Genomic DNA, 21,234 nt, shown 5'->3' on the forward strand with positions numbered 1-21,234 from the left:
CTGGGCATATAAATTTAATAATCACCGCGCGTTAACGTTCATTTTACCTCCGCAAATGAAGGTCACACACGGGAATTAAGATATCATCCGGTATGATTTACTGGGCATGAAAAGGATGAGTATAAACGTTTAAGGATGAATTATGATCGGCTGAAAATATACAACATTCTTGCATACGGCAATTATTTATAGCAGGTACGTCATTCTTCATTAAGTTGAAGTTATTAGTATTCTCTCGCGATTATACAATTCTTTCGCCGATGGGATTGGCAGGAATTATGTAACACCGCAACGGTGGCAACAATGGCATCTGTTACCATGGTTACCATGAGATATTTCAAAACAAAAGTTTCTAAAGTGTTTTTGATCGAGCAGGTGAGGCTGAAATAGACGAACTCGATGTTTTGTAACGAATTTTAACCGAAAAAACTTACATTGCCAAAGATTGAGTTTATTCTATGTATTTCGTTAATTTTCGAGAAAGGTTCGTGGAAATGAACGGTATTACTCGAGAAAATTCGAATTTAAAATCATTTATGAAAGTGAAATCTAGAGGTGGTATGTACATACTGGAAAATTCTTTTGCTAAATTTCGACCGCACATTAAAATTTTTATTGCATGGCATGAAACCAATTTGGTTATTTGCTTTTGATATAAAGGTAATTGATTTTTTACTTGACTATCTATGTCCTAAAGTCACTATAGATGGTACGACTCACTTCCAATCCTATGGAATGTACCTATAGGATTTTTTCCTTTAGTAGGAGTTTGTTCCCATAGGAAACTTATATTCCTATAGGAATGTATATAATTCCTATAGTGTTTTCCAAAACTAGGAAACCAGTGGGCCATTTTCAATAGGTTACCTCTCATAATTTATTCATATATTCTAATGGAATCTGTACCGAATTGATTCAGTTTTAACGCACCAGTTCGATGCATTAATGCTTATACTTGTTGCGCTTTTTCAGATAAAATTCTTCGTTTTTTATATGAAATAATTTATTGGTGTTCATCTCATTTCTCTCATGTAATTCTTTTGCTGTCACATTCGTATTCATAAAGTTTTACGATTGATTTTGTAATTTTATCATCAGTTGTATGATGCTCATGAAGCCGTACACTGTCCCTCCGCCTCTTCTACTGCCTAAAGTCAATAATTGATCATATGTCATTCTCTTGTGTTTCCTAAGACTAGCATGTTTTGTAGGACTTTTTTCTCGCAAGCCCTGTCATCCTTCCCTATTGAAAATGCCCCATTGATCCCCGCAGGGAATTGAAATTCCCTGTAGTTCCCCGCAGGGATTCTTAGTTCCCCATAGGGATCTATTTTTCCTTATAGGGAATTGAGGTTCCCTATGGGGAATTATAATTCCCTGCAGGGAATATCGATTCCCTGTATGATATTGTGGAATCCCTATAGGGAATTGGAATTCCCTACAGGGAAATAGAATTCCCTACAGGGAATTAGAAATCCCTACAGGGAATTATAATTCCTTACTGCCCAGACAACACTCGTTCATGGAATCCATGGTGGAAAAGTGATGGATGTATCCATGATGGATATAAGGAATGGAATCCACATGGATCATAGATGGATTTCATGTAGAAGTTTCCATCATAACTACCAAGGAAATGTACCATGGAATTCATTTGGATTCAATCCATATTCCATGATGTAATGTTACCTATGTCAAAGGAGTTTTCTGTTTAAATTTTAACGATGGGTAATTTATGCATAATTTTTATATTATTGAATTAAATTACTCGAAAAATGGTATGTATCGTATGTATGTGGTCACCCATATATCATTCTAGGCTACAAAATGTGCAAACAGGGACAACCAAGTATTTGCACAACTTTTGATAACTACGGAAAATATATATTTGGCGTATAATACACCTAATTTACAAATTTTTGCCCATTATATCACGTACTTATTTAAATATGACGGATTAAAATTCGTATTTCGAAACTTCCGCCAGAACGGCCGGCGGCCATCTTACTAGCCATCGCTATCGAAACAAAATCGAAACTATCGAAACTGTGTTTACATTCGTTGTTACTGTATTTTGTGACTTTGTGAAACTATCTGTGCTGGAAAATTTTGTTTTTTACAAGCAAATTTACATCGAATTACGCTGTGGAAGAGGAAAATAATACGTGTTTCGCAGTGGAGACTAGGAAAAGGGATTGGAAGATTACTGTCTCATTCACCATGAAATCAACGCCGGAAAAAGTGGCTCTAAGAAGCACGATGAGATTTGAGGAAGGTGCCTTTTTCAGCATAGTAGTGAGGACCGTTTAAATGTAAGTAAATGGAACATTTTCTTTATTCGATAGAAATCACCAAATTTGTGTATCTACTCTTTCACGAATAATACGATTAATGAATCCCTAATTTCAATCCAATAATTATTTAAGATTACGAATTGATTATTACGTTCTCACTGTAATTACAATTGAGCGTTATCATTGCTTTCGCTGGCATAGTAAAAGTACAATCAATTTAGGCCGATTGAGTTGAAATAGCAGGGTTCTCGCAGTAGAATCCTTTTTGTTAGCAGTTCTTTATGACAATAAAGAATTAGTCTTAACTCGTACACGAAGGGTTTTCTTGAAAATGAATAGCCATGGAGAATATGTCGAAGCCTTATAGTTAATAATAAGCAGTTCAAACCATAGCCATGTATTAGATATTCTCACTGATCATTATCATTTAGGTATTGATTTGTGTCTTTAGTAAAATTTTCACTAATGCCTTACAGTTGGAAGAGAATGCAGAAAACTACATGCACTGGAAAAAGATGTAAGGTCCTTTGATGATAAAGAAAACAGTGACGCCTCATGTATAAGATTGCCCGGATGAGAGCATCCCAGTCTCTCCAGACTGTCCCGTAATTAGGAAGAGAAAAATTCTCCTGCTGGAGCATGAAGAGCCCAAGGAGGTGCAAAAGGAACATGCTTTCCCCGGAAATGGTAACGAGAAGGCTGATGAAGAAAATTTCTTATCCATTGATGCTAGAGGACCACATTATTCCTAACACAAGTGAGGCTCCCACTTTTACAGAAAAGAGGGTACAAACTTAGATGAAGTATAAGATCAAACACGAAAAAAGAAGTGGTTGTTCTCGATCAATTGCAACTTCTCCAATAAAAGTTGAAAATAAGTGTTTTGCTTTACCCATCCTTGCCAATAATTTTGAATGTGACGTTTGTGATAGTACCTCCAGTGAAAACTTGGATTTATCATTTTGAGAGAGTGCCTGTAGTTATTCCTCAGACTGTTCAGAGCATTAAGAAAATGAAGTGAAGGAAATCAGTGTAAAGCACACAATATTTTACATTATAATAAATCCTACTCTGTTTTTGAGGATTCCATGTTTAGGTTACAGTATAATTTCCTCATTATTTGATTGTATTTTTGTATTTACTAGGCATCTAATGATATGCCTAAAATTAATAAAATTCAATGATTCCCTGCAGGTTCTGGCCCATTAATTTTGGAGTAATTATTCAACTATTAGTCGTACTTAAAGGTATGTGTTGCCTCTAATGTAAAAAAGCTTGAGTGATTGAATGTTAAGGGAAATTAACTTCCAATGAAGTCAGTGAAATGTTATACTTGTATTGGGTATTTATCCATTGCTCTCGGTTATATCTGCAATGAAAATTTAGAATACAATTTGTACACAATGTACCCAGGATTTCCTATTCCCTATGGGGAATGATTCCCTGCGGGGATTGATTCCCTGCGGGGATTGATTCCCTGCGGGGAATGATTCCCTGCGGGGAATGATTCCCTGTGGGGAATGATTCCCTGCGGGGAAAATCCCCATTGCCAATTCCCCGTAGGGAATTTCCCTGTAGGGATTTACAATAGGGTTCCTATAGCTTTCTGCTTCCTTGTACAAACATGTTATGAACTTGCTCTACATACACTGCACTGTGTAGGGGGAACAAGAGCCACAAACAGGAACAACCCCCGAAAATTGAAGAATACGACTATGGATGAAATTCCTGCTACCCCAAATGAAAAGAATTTCCCTTCCAGTGGTAACAGGGCAAATAAACTGTTAGAGGAGTTCTCTGATTTCCCACTGGGTGCAGGGTTTGTTTAGCACCAACATTTCAAAGACATAGTCTGCCATCATCTTTAGGGTGGATGGAGTGGCAAGAAAATTCTCTGGTTTATATAGTAAGGACCTGCATCGTCAGTCTGTTTTCAAATATCTTGGTTTATTTTCTCTCCTCCCTAATTTTATGATTGCTGGTTTCCAAGTAATACTCAACTAGAAGATGGTGTCTCTGTTGAGTCCTGTGGGTCGCAATCTATATAATTTCTACAGTTTCTTCAAGTACTTGTTTGTGATAGTAGGTCACCACTAGTTGTTCTATTTTAATATTATGGTCATATTTTGCAAGTTTATTTTGTGTCTGGAACTTAAGGCTGTGCTGGCAAGTGCAGGTATCTCACAATGCTCTACAGATTTTATGAGAATCAGACCTTTATTTTGAATTTCATTAGAAGTTGGGAATGTGCATCGTTAAGTGAATGAATCATTTAGATGGTGGGGGGAGAGGGGAGTTTCAGGGTTACAACCCCCTCTCAAGCCTTTAGAAGAGGTACCAAAAATGAGTAAGATGGGCTAAAAATCAGCCTTAAAAATCTGAGTCCTAAAAATCATGTTTTCAACTTCAATAAATCCCCAAATTTTCCAGAGGAGGACCCACTGACCCCTCTTTCCCCTGGAATGTTTTCCATACACCCCTGAAGGGTTCCGAAATCTCCAGTGAATCCCCTCCCCCATTTCAAAATTCTGGCTACGCTACTGTGCATGCTATGTAGCAGGAGGACATAGGCACAGGTAACCTTTTCCCAGGTAACATTAACAGGTAAGGTGGATAGAGGCTGACTGACTGTGGGTCATTAAACTCCAAAGTTTGAATTTAGTTGAACTTTCTGTCCTGCAGTCTCTTGGATGTAGGATGAACAATGCCCACAATAAAAAGGTCAAACAAATGAGATGCCCTTGCCACACAAGCTCCTCCCGAATCAAATTTCTTGCTATATGCCTTTACCTTGTTTTGCCTATTTAACCATAGGCTTCACCTCAAACATCTTAACCCTTTCACTGCTGTGGACGTACCTAGTACGTCCGCACGGCAGACTGCTGTGGACGTATTTTTTCTTCCTCCCTACCATGCGGTCAGCACTTTTGCCGAAGCACTTTGAAGGGTCCCTAATCCAGGACCCTATCCCCGACCAGCTCACCCACGCAGGACCGTCTCTTCGACCCTACCAGCAGGCAGCCTACCTCCCGAAAAGTGACCGCTCTGACTGCAATTTGAAAATCAATCAATCAATCCGATCATCAAAAAATGATTGTTTTCATCGCACTCCTGCCAATGAAGCAATCAAGTACGTCTTTGAACTGTGTTTCTGAAAGTAAAAATTACGATTTTGTTAACTTTGCTAAAATGACAATTTTTCCGGTTGTCCGCAGTCACGTTTTTAGCAAAGTTAACAAAATCGTTATTTTTCATCGTAGAAACACGGTTGAAAGACATGCTTGATTGGCAGGAGTGCGATGAAAACAATAATTTTTTGATGATCGGATTGATTGATTTTGAAATTGCAGTCACAGCGGTACTTTTCGGGAGGTAGGCCCCCGTTGGTAGGGTCGAAGAGACGGTCCTGCATGGGTGAGCTCGTCGAGGATAGGGCCGCGAATTAGCGACCCTTCGGAGGGTGTACCACACCCATCCTGGAAGTACATGCTCCATGGGCCCACGAAACGCATTTTAACCTTTTCGCCGCATGTGAGGAGAATGTTTTCGGATAGAACAGCAGCGAAAGGGTTAAGTTAGTCTACTGCAGTAGCTGTCATGGTATTATGAGTGTTAATTGCATGGGTTGGCCGTGTAAAGCATATATGTATTGCATTGTAACCATGAATGTAGTTTGCATTTAATAGTGACGATAATTCATAGTATGTATTCATCAATTTTTTTCCTTTTGATATGAAAAGAGTTTTTATGCTGAGAAACAATTTCAAAGAAACTTTTTGATGTAAATTTTCAGAAGTTCCACTGAGGCAGAGATTTAACTGGTTGATACATGCTCAGCTTGTCAGGCAAGATGCAGACGACTGCAACACCCTTATAGAGCAAGACCTCAAAAACAGCAATGGGAAATGTGAATACGCAATATATGCCAGAGTGAGTCCAACCAGTGGAAGAGATATGGTGGTAATAGCCCCAGAGTATGCCAGTTGTGTGTTTCATAATAAGGTTGATTTTCTTTCAGGGAATGCTCCTCCGTCAGGAAGGGAAAATCCTTGATTCCCTCCAATGCTTCAAAACGTGTCAATCAATGAATCCAAAGAATCCACAATACATTAAGCAGCAGGCTTATTCATTGTAATGATAACTTAAAACTTTGTAGTTATATTACTCTTTTTAAAGGGTACATATTTAATACAAGTAACTGTAACTTCAACATTAATTCCAGATCTTTATTAGGAAGGACTCAAGAAGCAATTGATAAGTATGCAGAAGCAGATGAAATGTCAAGAAGGGGGGACTGGGAAATAGCATATCGACTTGGTAGGACATCTTGGTGTAAAAGAGTTTATTAAAACCTTATTTGTCCAGTCATAGGTGGATCTAGGGGGTGGGGGGCACGTGCCCCTTCCAGACCTTTAAAAAATATGCAAGATTTTCAATACAGTCCTTTTATCATTGCATTCGTTTTGTATTACGGGGTATCTTTGTGCCCCCCCCAGAAAGAAATCCTGGATCCACCCCTGTGTCCAGTAATCATGAATACAAAAAGGGGAACTTCAAGTCTCTAACCCTGATATGCCATTATAGTTGTATAGCCAGGAAAGTAGTTCCGGGAGGGTCGAAAACCGGGAGAAAATTTTTTGAAAAACATGGTACCAAGTAGAAGGGTTTAAACTGTTTAATACAGTTTTCATAATTTAAAAAACTTAATTTTTCAAATAAATCTTTTGTAAATTCACGATTTTTTGAATATTTTGTTTTCATTTATGAAGGAAAGAAATTGTTTTCTATATTTTGGAGGGGTCTGGACCTCCCCCTCGCTACGCCACTGTGCCATAACCCACATTCTCATCATAATTATGAAATTTGAATTTCTCATGTTCATAATTCTAAGGAATTGAAAGATATGGATATCTCTCCAGGTCAATGTTACTTTCAAAACAATGATTACGAAAAGGCAAGAATTTATTTTGAGAATGCCTTGAAGCTGAATCGTGGAAATGATGATGTTTCTCACAGCTTGGCCCAGACATGCATTAATTTGGGGAAAAAGAAAGCAGCTATCAATGTCTATGAAGAAGCAATCAAGTAAGTAATTAAAATGGCCAACTATCAGTGAATAAGCGTTTTGTTCCTGCTGTGTGTGCAGTGTGAATATATAATATTAATATATACAGAATCCATGGTGTGTGTCAATATTCATGTGATTCCTATGTTTTATTATTTCTACTTTTTTTAAATCCATATGTTTAGCATAATGAGTAAGCCAAAAGATGTAGAAGCCTGTGGAGATGTACACAGATATACTGAGATCAGTTGTATTTCCTTAACCCTTGAACGGCTAGCGTGCCCATATGGGCACAGCTGCAATGGTCTTAAGAATTGTGTATAAATTCCGACCCAACCATTATAGAGCATGCTGTCTTCACCAAAAATGATTACAATGTATCACTTTATTCGGTTCCTGTGTTTACGGCCAGCATTTATACCATCATTTGACTGTGGCACCATAGGTATTCTTAATCACTCTGTTCGAGGCGGCAAAAGAGGAAAAATGGCGAAGTGTCTTCAGTAAATGCGATTTTTTTTCCTTTTTATTTTTGATACTCGGCTATGTATTTAATCTTATCCTTATAATGAATGTTGTCAACTTCAGTTTCTTTTGCCGGCATTGTGATATCTTTCATATAAGACAAGGAATTTTAATTTATTTTTGGGTGATCCCATATGGGCACGGTAGACGGGGGTGTCTTTTTTGTCAGATTTCCTTCATTATAAATGTCGTTATTGGGTCTGTTATCAAATAATTTCGATTTAAAATGCTAAGGTTTTGTCAACTTTTCATTTTTTTCTTATGTCATCCGCTTTTAATGACTTCAATATTTTTTTCTGTACATATTTTTTGTGATATTTCCATTAATTTTTAGTACAAAAAATACACTTTATGCTATTCAACACTTTTATTCATGGTGCTTGCATTTTACTTTGCTCAACTATCTAGTATGAAGAATGATAGGGTTATTTTCTACCAATGGTATACATACACAACAATCAGGGGCATGGTGGAAGGGGAAAGGATGTTTGATAAATACAATGATGAAGCTCATGGTGGAGTACTTTGTACCATGTATAAAACTTTGAAACGATAAAAAGTAGATTGAACCTTGATCACATCAACCACATTGAACTCGTAACCAAATTTTCCAACTAAGTCCAGTCCCTGGACGTAAGTCGTAGGGAGACAATCAAGAAGAAAGTAAACAAGCAACTATTCAAGCTCCGTCAGTTTTAGTCCTGAATAGGATGAAGGAGAAAGCAAAATGACCCAGATGTATGCAAAGGCATGAGATGGCATGTCATCCGCTAAGAATATATTCCTCAAAATGGATTTCGCTGCAGTTCCCGGTAAATTCCTTGTTGAGGTTTCCGAAATGTTCATGACAGAAGAAATTTATTTTTCTCTGTTCTATTCTATTCTGAGTGGTTATTGCTGTCTGCAGGAAGAGTTTTTTTTGGTAGAGTGGCGATGACGTCCAAAACACTCTCGTGTATAATGCCATTCGCAAGGTTGCAAAATATAATGAGGGTTTTTCACTGTGCAGATAATAATCACTAAGATAACAGTGACAAAATGTGCACACTTAGGCCATTCATTAATATGGTAAAGTGTGTTTGTTCAGAAAACTATGTGCCAACCCCTGAGCTAAAATATGATGAATCCATGATAAAATATTTTGGCAATCATGGCTGCAAACAGTTTATATGGGGTGAACCTATAAGTTTCGACTTCAAAGCGTGGTGCTTGAATACCCCTCAAGAGTACTTGGTGGACTTCAGCGTATAGCAGGGACTGAGTGTTGAAGACAAAAATAACTACCATAAATTCGTAGGTAAATGCTCTTCCTATTTGCTTATCATGTAGGACAATTTACTGGAGCAAGCAATAAATCTTACCTTTTCCATTTATTTTGACAGTTTGTTTACTAGCTTTCCTCTTATAAGTCAGTAAAAATCTCAAGGATATGAGGGTAGTGGAACAGTTCTGATAAAGAGACTAAGCAAAGGTATCCCATTGATCAAAAAAACAGCTAACTAAGCAGCCCCGCTGCTCCAATGCTTTCGCACAGGAGAAAAACGAGAATATTGTTGTTGTTAGATAGAATGACTATTCGGTGGTGACTGTCAAGTCATCTTGCCATGGTGTACACCCACTTACAAAGGTCACGAGATTCCCACGTGTTACCTCAAAAATGGTACAAGTTAGGCAGACAGCAGTTTTCTCTAGCTACAACATATACATGGGTGGAAATGATCTCACAGATCAAAATATCAACAGGTATAGGATAATTATGGGAAAAAATGGTGATGGTCCACATGAAGCTATCTCCTTGATGCTATCATTGTAAATGCCTGGATCTGTGTGGATTCCGATTCAAATATAATGCAGTAAGCCTTTAGGCGAGAGATTGCACAAGTGTTTTTGTAACGAAGATGTACCTTTCCCAAACCTGGTGGTCGTGTTTAACATTCACTATCAAGTGCAACCAATCATAGAGTGTCTGATGACATAAGGTATGATACCAGTGATAATCAATTCGTTCCGTTTGATAGACGCCGATTTTCTTACGAAGAATATTCTTCCTGCGCGCACTCAGAATGTGCTAAGTGCGACGTTGGTATTTGCCTTCAATGAAATTCTGACTCAATCATACTCGGCAATTGAAAATCCAATTTATAGTATTCAAAGACTCTACCAGCAATAGAGAACTAATTTTGTTAATTAACTTGTTGATAACGGGTTTTTTCATTCAATAACTGTTTTCAAAATTGAGTTTTGTACTGAGTACTAAAAGTTCTTGGACAGCTAAAAATAATTTTTTTATACCAAAAAAATAAAGTATAATGATTTGAACTTACTTCAAATTGCCAAATAAAAGAAGTATCATTGGTAAATGCAAAAATATAGCGTATCACTCAATAAAAATGAGAATTATGAAGGTACGAGCGATTTTTCTGCAGATTGCAGACCGGCAGCTGGAATGGCTAGCGTGCCCATATGGGCACACCCCCTCAAGCAAGATTGAATCAACATAATTTTAAAACTGTTTAAAAGTGTTTATCTGAATGCTTGGGCAGTAATTAAGCAGTTTTTAACGGAAAAACAAAATAAAAATTTGAAAAAAAACTCCACTGTTAAAGGGGCATTCTCCTCAGTTTTTTTTTCATATTTAGAAGAAATAATGCTTTTTGACCTATACTTATGGGTTTAGAATGTGAATACTGTCCATTGAATGAGATAACTCATGAAAAGAGGGGAATTTACATTGTATGTTTGAGGAATGTTAACCTTTTCCTGTTTTTTACACTGTGTATAAAAATGAATGCATGATGTTTTATTTGAAAAATAGCTTTATTTCTGAGGAGTAATTTGGTCCTGAAATTGGTTCTTGATGTTTTTTTATTACATATAATCAAATGAATTAATAATCTATTATTTTAGCCTTCTACTCTTGACTAAGTTTACAAACAATTAAGACTATGCACCTAATAATTGGAGCAGTTCCCTAAAATATTTTCTGTGGTGATACATTAATATTTTCAAATATCTGCTCAGATACAGTTCCAACAATGGTCACCTGGCTGTAAATTTAACTTACTTATGGGTTCTTGATGGAGGTGACAGGGATGTTAGGCAGCCAATGGATAAATTAAATACTGCTCTTTCTCATCATCCTCAAAGTTTTCCTCTTCTCCTTGCCACTGGAGCAATGACACAGGTAAAACTTTGGAATTCGCATGAATTTAGGTATGGGGTTCTCTATAAAAATAATTAATTGTATCCTTTGTAGGATCAGCGTCAACTTGAAATTGCACTTGCCAAATATCATGCTGCTGTGAAAATTAACCCATTTTCTGTGGCCCTGTGGAACAATATTGGTCTTTGTTTCCTGGGGAAAAAGAAGTACCTGGCTGTAAGCTTAGCACCAATTATCAAACATATAAGTTAAATGAATTCATAGCAATCTTTTATTATTTGTTGAACCGTTTGAGTCATCTGTTTTTTATATAGTGATACCTCTGTTGTATTATAAATTCCCTACCATTTTATCTTGATGAATTAAATTTTTCTTGGTTGTAAAACTAATTAACAGTTATACTTTTAGGCAATTGGATGTTTGAAAAGAGCTGCTTATCTCAACCCTCTAAGTGTTGAAGTTGCTCATAATCTGGGATTGATAAATCTTTTAATGAGCCAGTTTGCATCAGCAGCAATGTATTTATCACAGGCCCTGAGCATAGCCAGAAAATCAAATAAAACAGCATTTTCTTCAATTTTCAATGGTAGCAAGCATAAAAAGTCCTGGATTATTGGCCAAGGATACATCCTTTTAGCAGGTATGGTCATTGAAAATACCACAATATAAAAATCTTATAAATAGTATTATCTTTCCTGAAATGAAGAACTTTTCGTGTAAGGGAAATACACAGGCATATAGGTTAAACCATCTCCCAGTGCATAGAAAAAAGTACAGAAATATGTAAGCACCCTTTCACTGCCAGCTAATTTTGAGTGGGTTATGCAAAGAGTGCCAAGGCTGTTTTCAGGGAGTTTGCAAGATTTCCTTTTTTATTGCTGCTATTAATTTATTGTATTTATTATATCCAGTTTTTGATACTTTTTAAAATCTTCAATATACAGTAAAACCTCTCTTAAACGAAACTCAAGGGACCGAAATTTTGCCGTTTCGTTGATCGGGAGTTCGTTCCCCGGAGGTGATGCGCACGTTGCATCATCCTAGGGGCTCAGAAATTGAAGCAAGTCTGCATGCGTTATCTTCATTCTACCTTCGCATACTTCAAAACAGTGCTGATTTCTTCAGCTGCAATGCAAATCGCGGGCAACAGACCACATTTAGGAAGCCTCAGTTCGTATTATTCAATCACTTCGCGTGCTTTTTCATCGGTTTTCAAAAATGTATGCAACGTAGCGAGGAGCGCGTGGCCATCCGTTTATTCTGAATATTTGAAATAGAGTACATGTATTCGCGAAGTTTACACTGAAAAATTAAGAATTCGATAGATTTGACCATTACTGATATAAAGTTAAAGTAGCAGCGCCAATTATAGCTTCATCATGAAAATAAGATCGCTATACCATAACGGCGCGAGTGCGACTTTCGTCGACCCATTAAAGCGCAGTGGGTGGCAGCATTTCTTTATAGTAGTCGAATCCAGAATACTCCATAGCAATATTTGCGGTCGCGGGCTTCGTAAATAATTCATTGTACTAGCATCATTTCCATCGCATTCCGGATAGACAACTGCCGATAAGAAAACATCTTGAAAGGCCTTATGCAGGAGTTCTCGAAGTAAAATACGTCACGATTTTGAAAAATGAGTTTTCGAGAAATTATATTCTGCAACCCTCAGTTCGCTGGCTTCGCGGATAACGAAATTTGAGTCTATTCTAGTGAACTCATCAAACGACCCTTCAATATTCATGACTTTTGAGAGACCCTGCCAGGATTCACGGCTTTCGTCATCACTCTCCATCGCGTGGTCGCAGTTGACTGCGAACCGGATTGACAACTCCCGATAAGAAAACAGCTTGAAAGGCCTCATGCATGAGTTCTTGAAGTAAAATAAGTCACGATAATGATGCTGTTGACTGCAAACCCGGTTTTTGCAAAAGAACTAAATATGGTGACAGGTGCGACACGCTTCTAAGCTTTGCAAAGCCGCTGCATTACCTGCAAAATGGTCCTCTTCAATTTCGCCGATCCCTTACATCCATTCGACAAACCAAAAACTCCACTAAAGTCCGACGGTAATGCCGCTTTGCCGCAGAAATGACCCCTCGGTCGAGAGGTCGCAACTTAGCTGGTGCAGTTGGGGGGAAGAAAATAACGCGCACATTTTTTATTGTTAGTCCTATGTTCGGGCCCGTGCAGCGATCGAGGAAGAAATCTACTTTCCCCATGAGTGCATCAACTCCCGCCAACCACCGCTGAATTAATCCCGCTGTCATTCATGGATTTTTGCTGCTACCACAGGGGTGAGGCATCACACTCCCAGTGGCCCAGTCTAAACATGGCATGTTTAGACTGTGTCGTCTTCTTCATGCAACAATTGACGGCCGTCGCAAACCTTTTTCTCTGGAGAAAATCAACACCGCTTCACATCACGTTAGGACATCGCTACAATCGCCAACAGAGACTGACCTTTAGTGTAAAGCACTCAATTCAAGTAACGTCTAGATCAATGGGAAATGTTGGCTTTCGTCTCTTAAGTGCGAATATTTTTTATCCAAGGTTGCGGCAAATGCAAAAGTTTCTCCTATTTTTTAGATGATATTGAAATAAACAATGTGAATGAAATAAGAGTAACTACTGAATCATATATTCAAGATAATTAAGAGAGGCAAATTTTGACTTTCATCCTCTAGCGCGCACATTGTATCTTCCGTAATTTACAATTAGTTAAATTTTAAAGAAGTTATCCAAGATGGCGGCGAGTGAAAAAAATGCTTCTCGGAATTTACGCGTTGTAATTCTGTAAAGTATCTTAAACAACCGTCAAAAGAATGCGATCGAAGTACATAGCTCTAGATATCATATCTTTGAGCGTGTAAATATTGGGACATTGAGTTATTTACGAAAGTCAGCATTAAAATTTTTCGCAATTCGCCGCGAGCCGCGAGTTGGGGTCGGCGGAAACACACGACGGAAGGCTATGGTTACGGTTAATAACGACGATTCTGATTGGCTTATTCAGTGGAAGTCTCTGATTTGCCCTCCAACGCTACGAATATTAAATTATTCATATGAAAATAAAAATTTAACCGGAAAAATTGGTTATTGGGAGGTGAATTTCACTCGATCGCGCCAAAATTTCATTTCGTTGATCGGGAGTTTTCGTAAAAGAGGAGTTCGTTCATCGGGGTTTTTCACTACTGTGTTTACATAGGCAATTGGCCGGACCAATAGCATTTGTTCGTTGAACGGAGTTCTTCGTTTAGCGGGAGTTCGTTAAGGTGAGGTTTTACTGTATCTAGATTCATGAAGTAAAAATATCATAGTTAAGCTGATAAATCAGGCCTTTGCAATTTTTCACATCCAATGAGGGTCAATGTATCAGCCTGCAGGTTGTAAAAGGGTTGGTATAAAGACCTGGTGAAAACAACATATATGAGATTTAACAGCTGTGGAATTAAAGTTTCTGTTATTTTACCTATGCAAATATCAAAAGGCTTAACAAATAATGCCTAACCACCGTGTGATATGACTCCTGACACTTGTCGGTGTGTGCAAATCTATCATTACATGTAATGTTGGTCAAAACTTTTTTCTCTCTGGTAATACAATCTGATTGTAAGGGACCGTATTTATAACATAACAAAGTATCACCAAGTTTCAAGTATCTTTGTTTTTTAGTACTTAGAGTGGGACACACTATAATCCATTTATGACTGTTCCGTGAAAATTCCAATAACAGCTGTGCAGGGTACATATTTGGGGGTACAATTATTTCTTTGGGAATATAAATTTGATTTTTAAATTCTTTTCCTTAGCCATTAATTATGTATTTTCAATACAGATATTACAATAGGTGATCTAAATTTCATTTTTTAATTACCTATGTTCATTGCAAAAACTGTGTTTTATTTCTCTGTCTTCTTGCATGAAAGACAAACAGCTATATCTCAAGCTGACGAGTACACTTTTGTTTTCCTACTCTTGATTCTTTGGATGGAAGTTACTACAGATTTATTTTGCTATAGTCCTTTGTGAAAATTTTTCTGTACTCTTAAATATGTATGTACATACACTTTTTTATTATATGCAAAACTGTAGATATTACTGCTGAGGCATGCAAACAAATGTTTTGAGATAGATATGGTTTTGTTCAGAGACTGAGGCGTAGCCCTAAGCCAATTCAATTGGTAGTTCCTTATTAAGAGCTTCCTTTGGTTTCCGCCATTTTGTTTTCAATTTCTTTAAATAATATATAGGTTTGGGTGGCCATGTCTAAATTTTCCATGAAAACTGAAGGTTTTTTTGCTAAAAACTTACTAATATATATTTACTCATCATGTCGTTCCAATTGTCAGAACAAATTGTGTGTGGAACAGTTACTGATATGTATGCAGATGATATGTATGTTTATGTTGCTGTTGACCATTGCACTTTTGATCATCATTTGTTACAATACCGTGGTGCCCTCTTCCAGGACGCCAGATTATGTATTCTGGGTTGGCGGACGCAACCCTGGCACGTCTGTGAATTAAGTATTGAATATAGTGTTTTACAGTTAAGACTAGCTGATTACTTATTCCCCACCCAATCCACAACAGTTAGTATGCATTATAATTTCTTATACATTATTGTTATCTGATCCTGCTTTTTCATCTGCATTTTGTTGTGTAGATAGATGAATTACTGCTTTTCTCTTCTTTGGGAGGTATGAAGTATGAGTTATTTGAATATTAAATCTGAATGAATTAGAAAAATGAGGGATTCAGAATGAACTCTATTATAAGTTCGATGTTATTTTTCCTAAGGGTATAAGTAATAGCTGGATTTTGACCAAACAATGCCCGAGCTAGTGGTGTGGAGGTGAATAAATGGTCTCATACAATCCAACCCCGTGCCCCATAATAGGGTTGGACCAAATTGTAAACCACCCGATTTTCTTAATTTTTCTCCCCCCTTTCACCCTGCCAGAATAAACCTCAGGTGGCAGCATAAAATACGTTGATTAATCAGCTTCTACCCAGTTCTTGATTAATTTTCTGTCTCTCTCTCTATTAAGGGCATATATACTAAGGTTTACTTCATAATTACGTTGGTATAGCATGGCATGATGTTGGTTCAAATTTTGGGAAATTTGTCTCACTAATTTGAGATAGACATTTATGTATTAGCATTATGAATATCTCCTTGGAAAATTTAAGATACATACTTCATTGATAACTGTATTCTGAATTTCAAACATTTCATATTTTTATTTTATTTTGCTAAGACTGAGCTATTCCGTTTAGGCTTTTCTTGATGGCTAAAATAATTTGAGTCCCCAGTATTTGTATAGCTATTTTATAAAGCATGTGCATTAGCCAAGGGTGACTACAAATTGATTTACCACAAAATGATATTAAATTCAGGAATTCACAGCAACACTTTACTATGGAATTATCCAGGGATGGATTTAGGATTTTCTAGAGGGAGTGGGTGGTCACTGGCCTTGGGGTGTGGACTGGAACTGTGGAAGATGGGGAGGGTGTTTTTCGATTACCCTGCTTTATTCAGAGGACTAGGGAAAAGGAGATATGGGGGTTGCGGGTAGGTAGGGGCAAGCTCTCTCACCCTATGGCTGGATCCACCTATAACTTCATCTCAATGCTTCCTGCACCAAAAGAAAGAAATTACTTTTTAGGATATACATAGCATGGAAACTTGAGTGCCTTCTAAGATAGTCATGCGTAAAAATGGTGACTGTTGGTGGAGGGAATATTGCAGTTTATAGGCTGATAATGCATGGTGCAATGAAACTAAATGCATGAAATTTTTCAACATTTTCATTGTATAACATCAGTTGTACTAAAGTATGCTTAAAGCAAGTTCAACAAAAAGCATAGCTTTCTTTCTACAAATAATGTCACATCATCCAAAATCACCAATAGAAAGGCTTACATTCCCAAGGCATGATGGTGGAGATGGGCTAATGAATTTTACTTTAAAAGCTATGTTTTCACATTCTTCGATGCTTTTCTCCGGCTGAAATTAACTCCAGCTCTACTCTAAGCAGTCACTTACTCAAATGCAAACTATACATTAAATTTCCAGGCATTCAAACTTCAAAAATTCAAAAGAAAATACTCAACTACAAACCAAGAGTAGCACTTTCATTTTATCACCAATAACAAACACAATGGAAGACACCACAATAACAATCACTCTGTAAATGATGAAATAAATAGTAATTTGGCTGAGTTTTTGAGGAAAAATTATGCCTACAGTAGCTAAAATTTACACTGATAAAAGCTGGAGCTAAAACTTCCTAAAGAACTACAAATCACAGATGATTAGTGCAGAAAGTCACTTATTATGAGAAATCATTCAGGGTCTAGTCTTGTAATATTTCCCCTCCATCTTTCACTGCTACAAATAATAATTTCAGCAAAAAATTACACATTCTCATAGAAGTGATCACATATTCACTTAAAATCATACAACCCAAAAGTCAGTCATTACAAATCCATGGGACAAACACTACCATGACAGAATCTTACTCGCAAATATAGCAATGTACTATAAAAGATATGCTACAATGTGTAGTATTGGTACAAATCATTTAATTTTAGAGCTGAGAATTACAATACAGTGCTGTAAATTGAAGTGCAGTAAGTCCTTAATTTGGGTAGTTTGCATTCAAATTATCTGAATACTGATTATGAATATTAGTTTCATAAAAATGTAATTCATCTTCTGGACACGAGTCAGTAATAGCAATGCTTTTTTGCATACTGATAATCAACTGAGATTATTATAATTATAGTATCTCAACTGAAAAGCTTATTATAAATGAAATAATTACCTATGGCCAAACATAACTCCATTCTTAAATTTTTTCATTTTTATTGATGATTACACCATGAATATTAAGGACTTACTATACATAGGTACTTTTGTATAAGATATAAAAATATAGAAAAAGCAGGTTTGTTCTAGTCAGTAAACTACTCTGATAATAACCATCACTTTCTACTTGATTTGCTCAGACAGTTTTACATAAGTTCAAGGAACCGTATTGCCAAGAAGGTTAAACTATGACCACAAAAAAGTAAGGTTGGAAAACAATGTTAATTGTCAGGTGAAGTGATAGATTACAAATTTGTGTCCACTATTGGTGAAGTAGAAAAATGTATACCTATATTTAATCTTAGACCCAGTTCCCCTCAGTATATCCAGCATATTCGGAGAGAGAAAATTCAAAAATATATGACAATGACAAAAATAACATTTGTAGTTAGTATAGTTAATCCATTAGAGACAATACATAAAAAGTAAAGAGGGAAATGAAGAGACCAGCTCTTCTTGCCGAAATATTTGACCCTAAAGACCCGAGCAATGCTATTAGGACAACACTTCTGATGCACATTCATTTATTCACCCACCACTGTGAACTATTTCTCAGGAAAACACTGGCATTCACCTCCTACATTAAAGCACCTACTTTGGCTCCGTCAGCCTAAAATGAAAAGCCAAGGAATGATACAATTTTGAAATCCTATCACTAAAACTTGAAGGCAATATGTCCAGCCAAAGCTTAACAGCACTCTTGATTTATTTTTTCTATTTACTGGGCAAAACCAATCGTGGGAAGCAAATCTAGGATTTTGGCATGAAAAACAATACCTCCTAATTTTCCTAGTCACAATTTGTGCCCATTTTATAAATTGTGTTTTCTAAGCCTTTGAGGTTGCTTAAATGGATAAAATATAGACATTTTGAAATTTTCTTTGATAAATACTGGAAAAGTGAGGATAATTGAAGAAAGTTCTTCAAATACATAGGAAGAGTATCAAAATGCATTTGAAATTGACTTATAGTAAGATGGTCTCCTGCAGTAATGGCACTTTATATCCTTATTCTATGACAAGAACATTTTACTAGCTCCAATCAAGAGAACTTTCACTAAGTACATTTACTGAAACCTAAACTACAACAGGTTGATGATGCGAATAATATCGAAACCTTACATGAAACAGCAAAGGAAAGCTAAATCTAATTTTATTCTGGAATGAGAGAACCCTAAAAAATTCAAAGATTGCGTAATACCTATAGAAATTACATAATTAAATGGGTGTTATCGGATTAAGTTTAAATCATGGCCTTATATTCATTTCTGTGGTGAATTTGAACGACATGTTTAATTTTATCTCAGAAAAAAATACTTTTATCAATTTTAGCTGCATTAAAAAATCTGGGGGACATGAAGAATGCTAAAAGTGCACATCAAATGGCTCTGAATACAGAGCATGATGACCCCCTTCCTCCTCTCAGCTATGCTCTTTTCCTGTGGGAGACTGAAAGGAAGCAAACTCCTGACAACCCCGATGGCGAGAACAAATGCTACGAAGTTATTTTTAAAATGTTGGATGAGTTTGAGAAAAGAGTGAAGAGAGAAGGAAGAGAAGTTGCTCCAGGAGTAAGTGCATTTTTTCTCATGATTTACATTGTACACTCATTCAATGACAAGTATTTTGCATTTGATCACATTAAATTTCAGATGTTAGAAGCAGCTAATCAACTTAAGACTGCTCTTAAGATTTTAGAAGATCACAAGAAGTCTGAAAAATAGACCAAAAAATATAGCTCAAGCATCATGCACTTACAGCAATTGAGAAGCTCAAGCTGAGTACACAATATGCACAGTAATTGATTTTTCAGCTGGAAAAATACAACAGTGCTGAAGCCCAAGGTTGAGCTGGCCCAGTGCTTTTATATGAAAATATCCCAGAAGTTTCACTGTGAAATGGGATATTGCCAATGATCTTGTGTGTACTCTAAATTGACTTTTGAATTGGACCAGTGTACCAACTAACTGTATCTAATTTGGTTTTTAAGTAGACTGTCCAGGCATTTAAAATGCTGTAATTAAGCTCATGCATGAAATAAGTGTGAGAGACTTACTTCTTATCCATCTCAATAATGTTAAGCATCATAAACAATTCTGGCTCTGGTAACATGGATTAGGTTTATTCAATACGCAGCCTGTGTAGGTAAATGATCAATGTAGGCTGCTGAAAATGTAATACAATTAATAAGAACTAAAGATAATCAATATGCTTAAACCATTGATTTTACAAGTACTCCAAATGAAATTTTAAAATACCTAATGATTTTATTTGATACTGTTTTCGTCAAGGGGAACATTGAAATTCTCAATAGTGCATTATAAATTTGGTTAATAAAAATGTTTGATGTCCCAAAAGAATTTTTATGGAAAATACGTGAAATCAGTTACTTTATGAAAGGGATGGAAATGAGATCATTGTGATTATGCATTTAATTTTTGTTGGCCTCTGATGCTGGAAAAATGGATTTGGGCTTCATTTTTCACTTTTTAGTTGCATAAAGAAACTATGACTTCAAAGAATAAAAAATGGAAATGGAAATTTAAATGAACTAAGCATGAAACTATTTATGCTGAATATGAATTTTGTAAAATATGAATGATATGTGAAATATTAACAAATGGCTGTTCTAGTGTATTAAATCTGTTCAGAATTAACTCAATTTCTTTCAAAGGACTTCTGCCTTAACCATGAAAAAATAGAAACTATTTCAAGTTGACCTTTTGAAAATTTCATCCTATGGTGAGGAGATATGTCCTCCACTTGTGAGTCATGCTGTATTAGTCTCGCTAACAGATTGATCTCCAACATTACATAGAATTAAAGTATTCATTTATCTTTAGGTAAATATATTAATGGGGTGAGTCATCATTTTGAATAATGACTTTTATTTAAGGGTTAAATAAATATTTGTGAGAAAAGTGTCAGATAACTAAATGGTGCAAGCTATCTCTGACCTGGATTCCAAATCCTGAATCCACCCTGCATAGACTTCGTATTTTGGCTTAAAATAAAACACAGAAAATTAACTGTTCAATGAATGATTAATTTGTGGGTCGGTGAGTATGATAGCCTCATAAATTAATAACCTCAAAATTTGCCACTCATGACCTACAAGTGCTATACTGGAAATTCAATGCTTCCATAGCATGAAAATGTGTAAATACAGAATTAAAATACCATTTTCCCTCAAGGGATTAAATTTGTTAGGTACCTGCCTTCTTTTATTTATTTTCCACCCATGTTCCTAAATAAAGCATCATGACACTAGTTGTTATACATAAAGAAAAATGAGTAAGGACAGAA

General features: G+C 36.3%; 1 protein-coding gene and 1 long non-coding RNA gene across 5 annotated transcripts; both read left to right on the forward strand.

Moving 5' to 3' along the window:
* Positions 1-106: 106 nt before the first annotated feature.
* Positions 107-21,146, forward strand: LOC124165165 (Bardet-Biedl syndrome 4 protein homolog). 4 transcript variants are annotated; one of them, XM_046542473.1, is made up of 10 exons: positions 382-558; positions 6,088-6,224; positions 6,313-6,425; positions 6,517-6,611; positions 7,214-7,379; positions 10,906-11,068; positions 11,141-11,263; positions 11,456-11,687; positions 19,261-19,499; positions 19,581-21,146. In XM_046542473.1, the coding sequence occupies exons 1-10, from the start codon at positions 459-461 to the stop codon at positions 19,650-19,652; spliced, it is 1,440 nt and encodes a 479-aa protein (XP_046398429.1). In that variant the 5' UTR covers positions 382-458; the 3' UTR covers positions 19,653-21,146. The 4 variants fall into 4 exon arrangements, with proteins under 4 accessions (XP_046398430.1, XP_046398434.1, XP_046398429.1 ...); XM_046542474.1 differs by lacking the exon at positions 382-558 and adding an exon at positions 107-195 and having other exon boundaries at positions 19,261-21,146; XM_046542478.1 differs by lacking the exon at positions 382-558 and adding an exon at positions 337-375 and having other exon boundaries at positions 19,261-21,146.
* On the forward strand, positions 1,248-3,375 carry LOC124165201. Its single transcript, XR_006866170.1, has 2 exons — positions 1,248-2,312; positions 2,771-3,375. It is a non-coding gene; the product is annotated as an uncharacterized LOC124165201 (long non-coding RNA).
* Positions 21,147-21,234: the final 88 nt, after the last annotated feature.

This window comes from Ischnura elegans, chromosome 1 (assembly GCF_921293095.1).
Source record: "Ischnura elegans chromosome 1, ioIscEleg1.1, whole genome shotgun sequence".
NCBI classification, from domain to species: domain Eukaryota; kingdom Metazoa; phylum Arthropoda; class Insecta; order Odonata; family Coenagrionidae; genus Ischnura; species Ischnura elegans.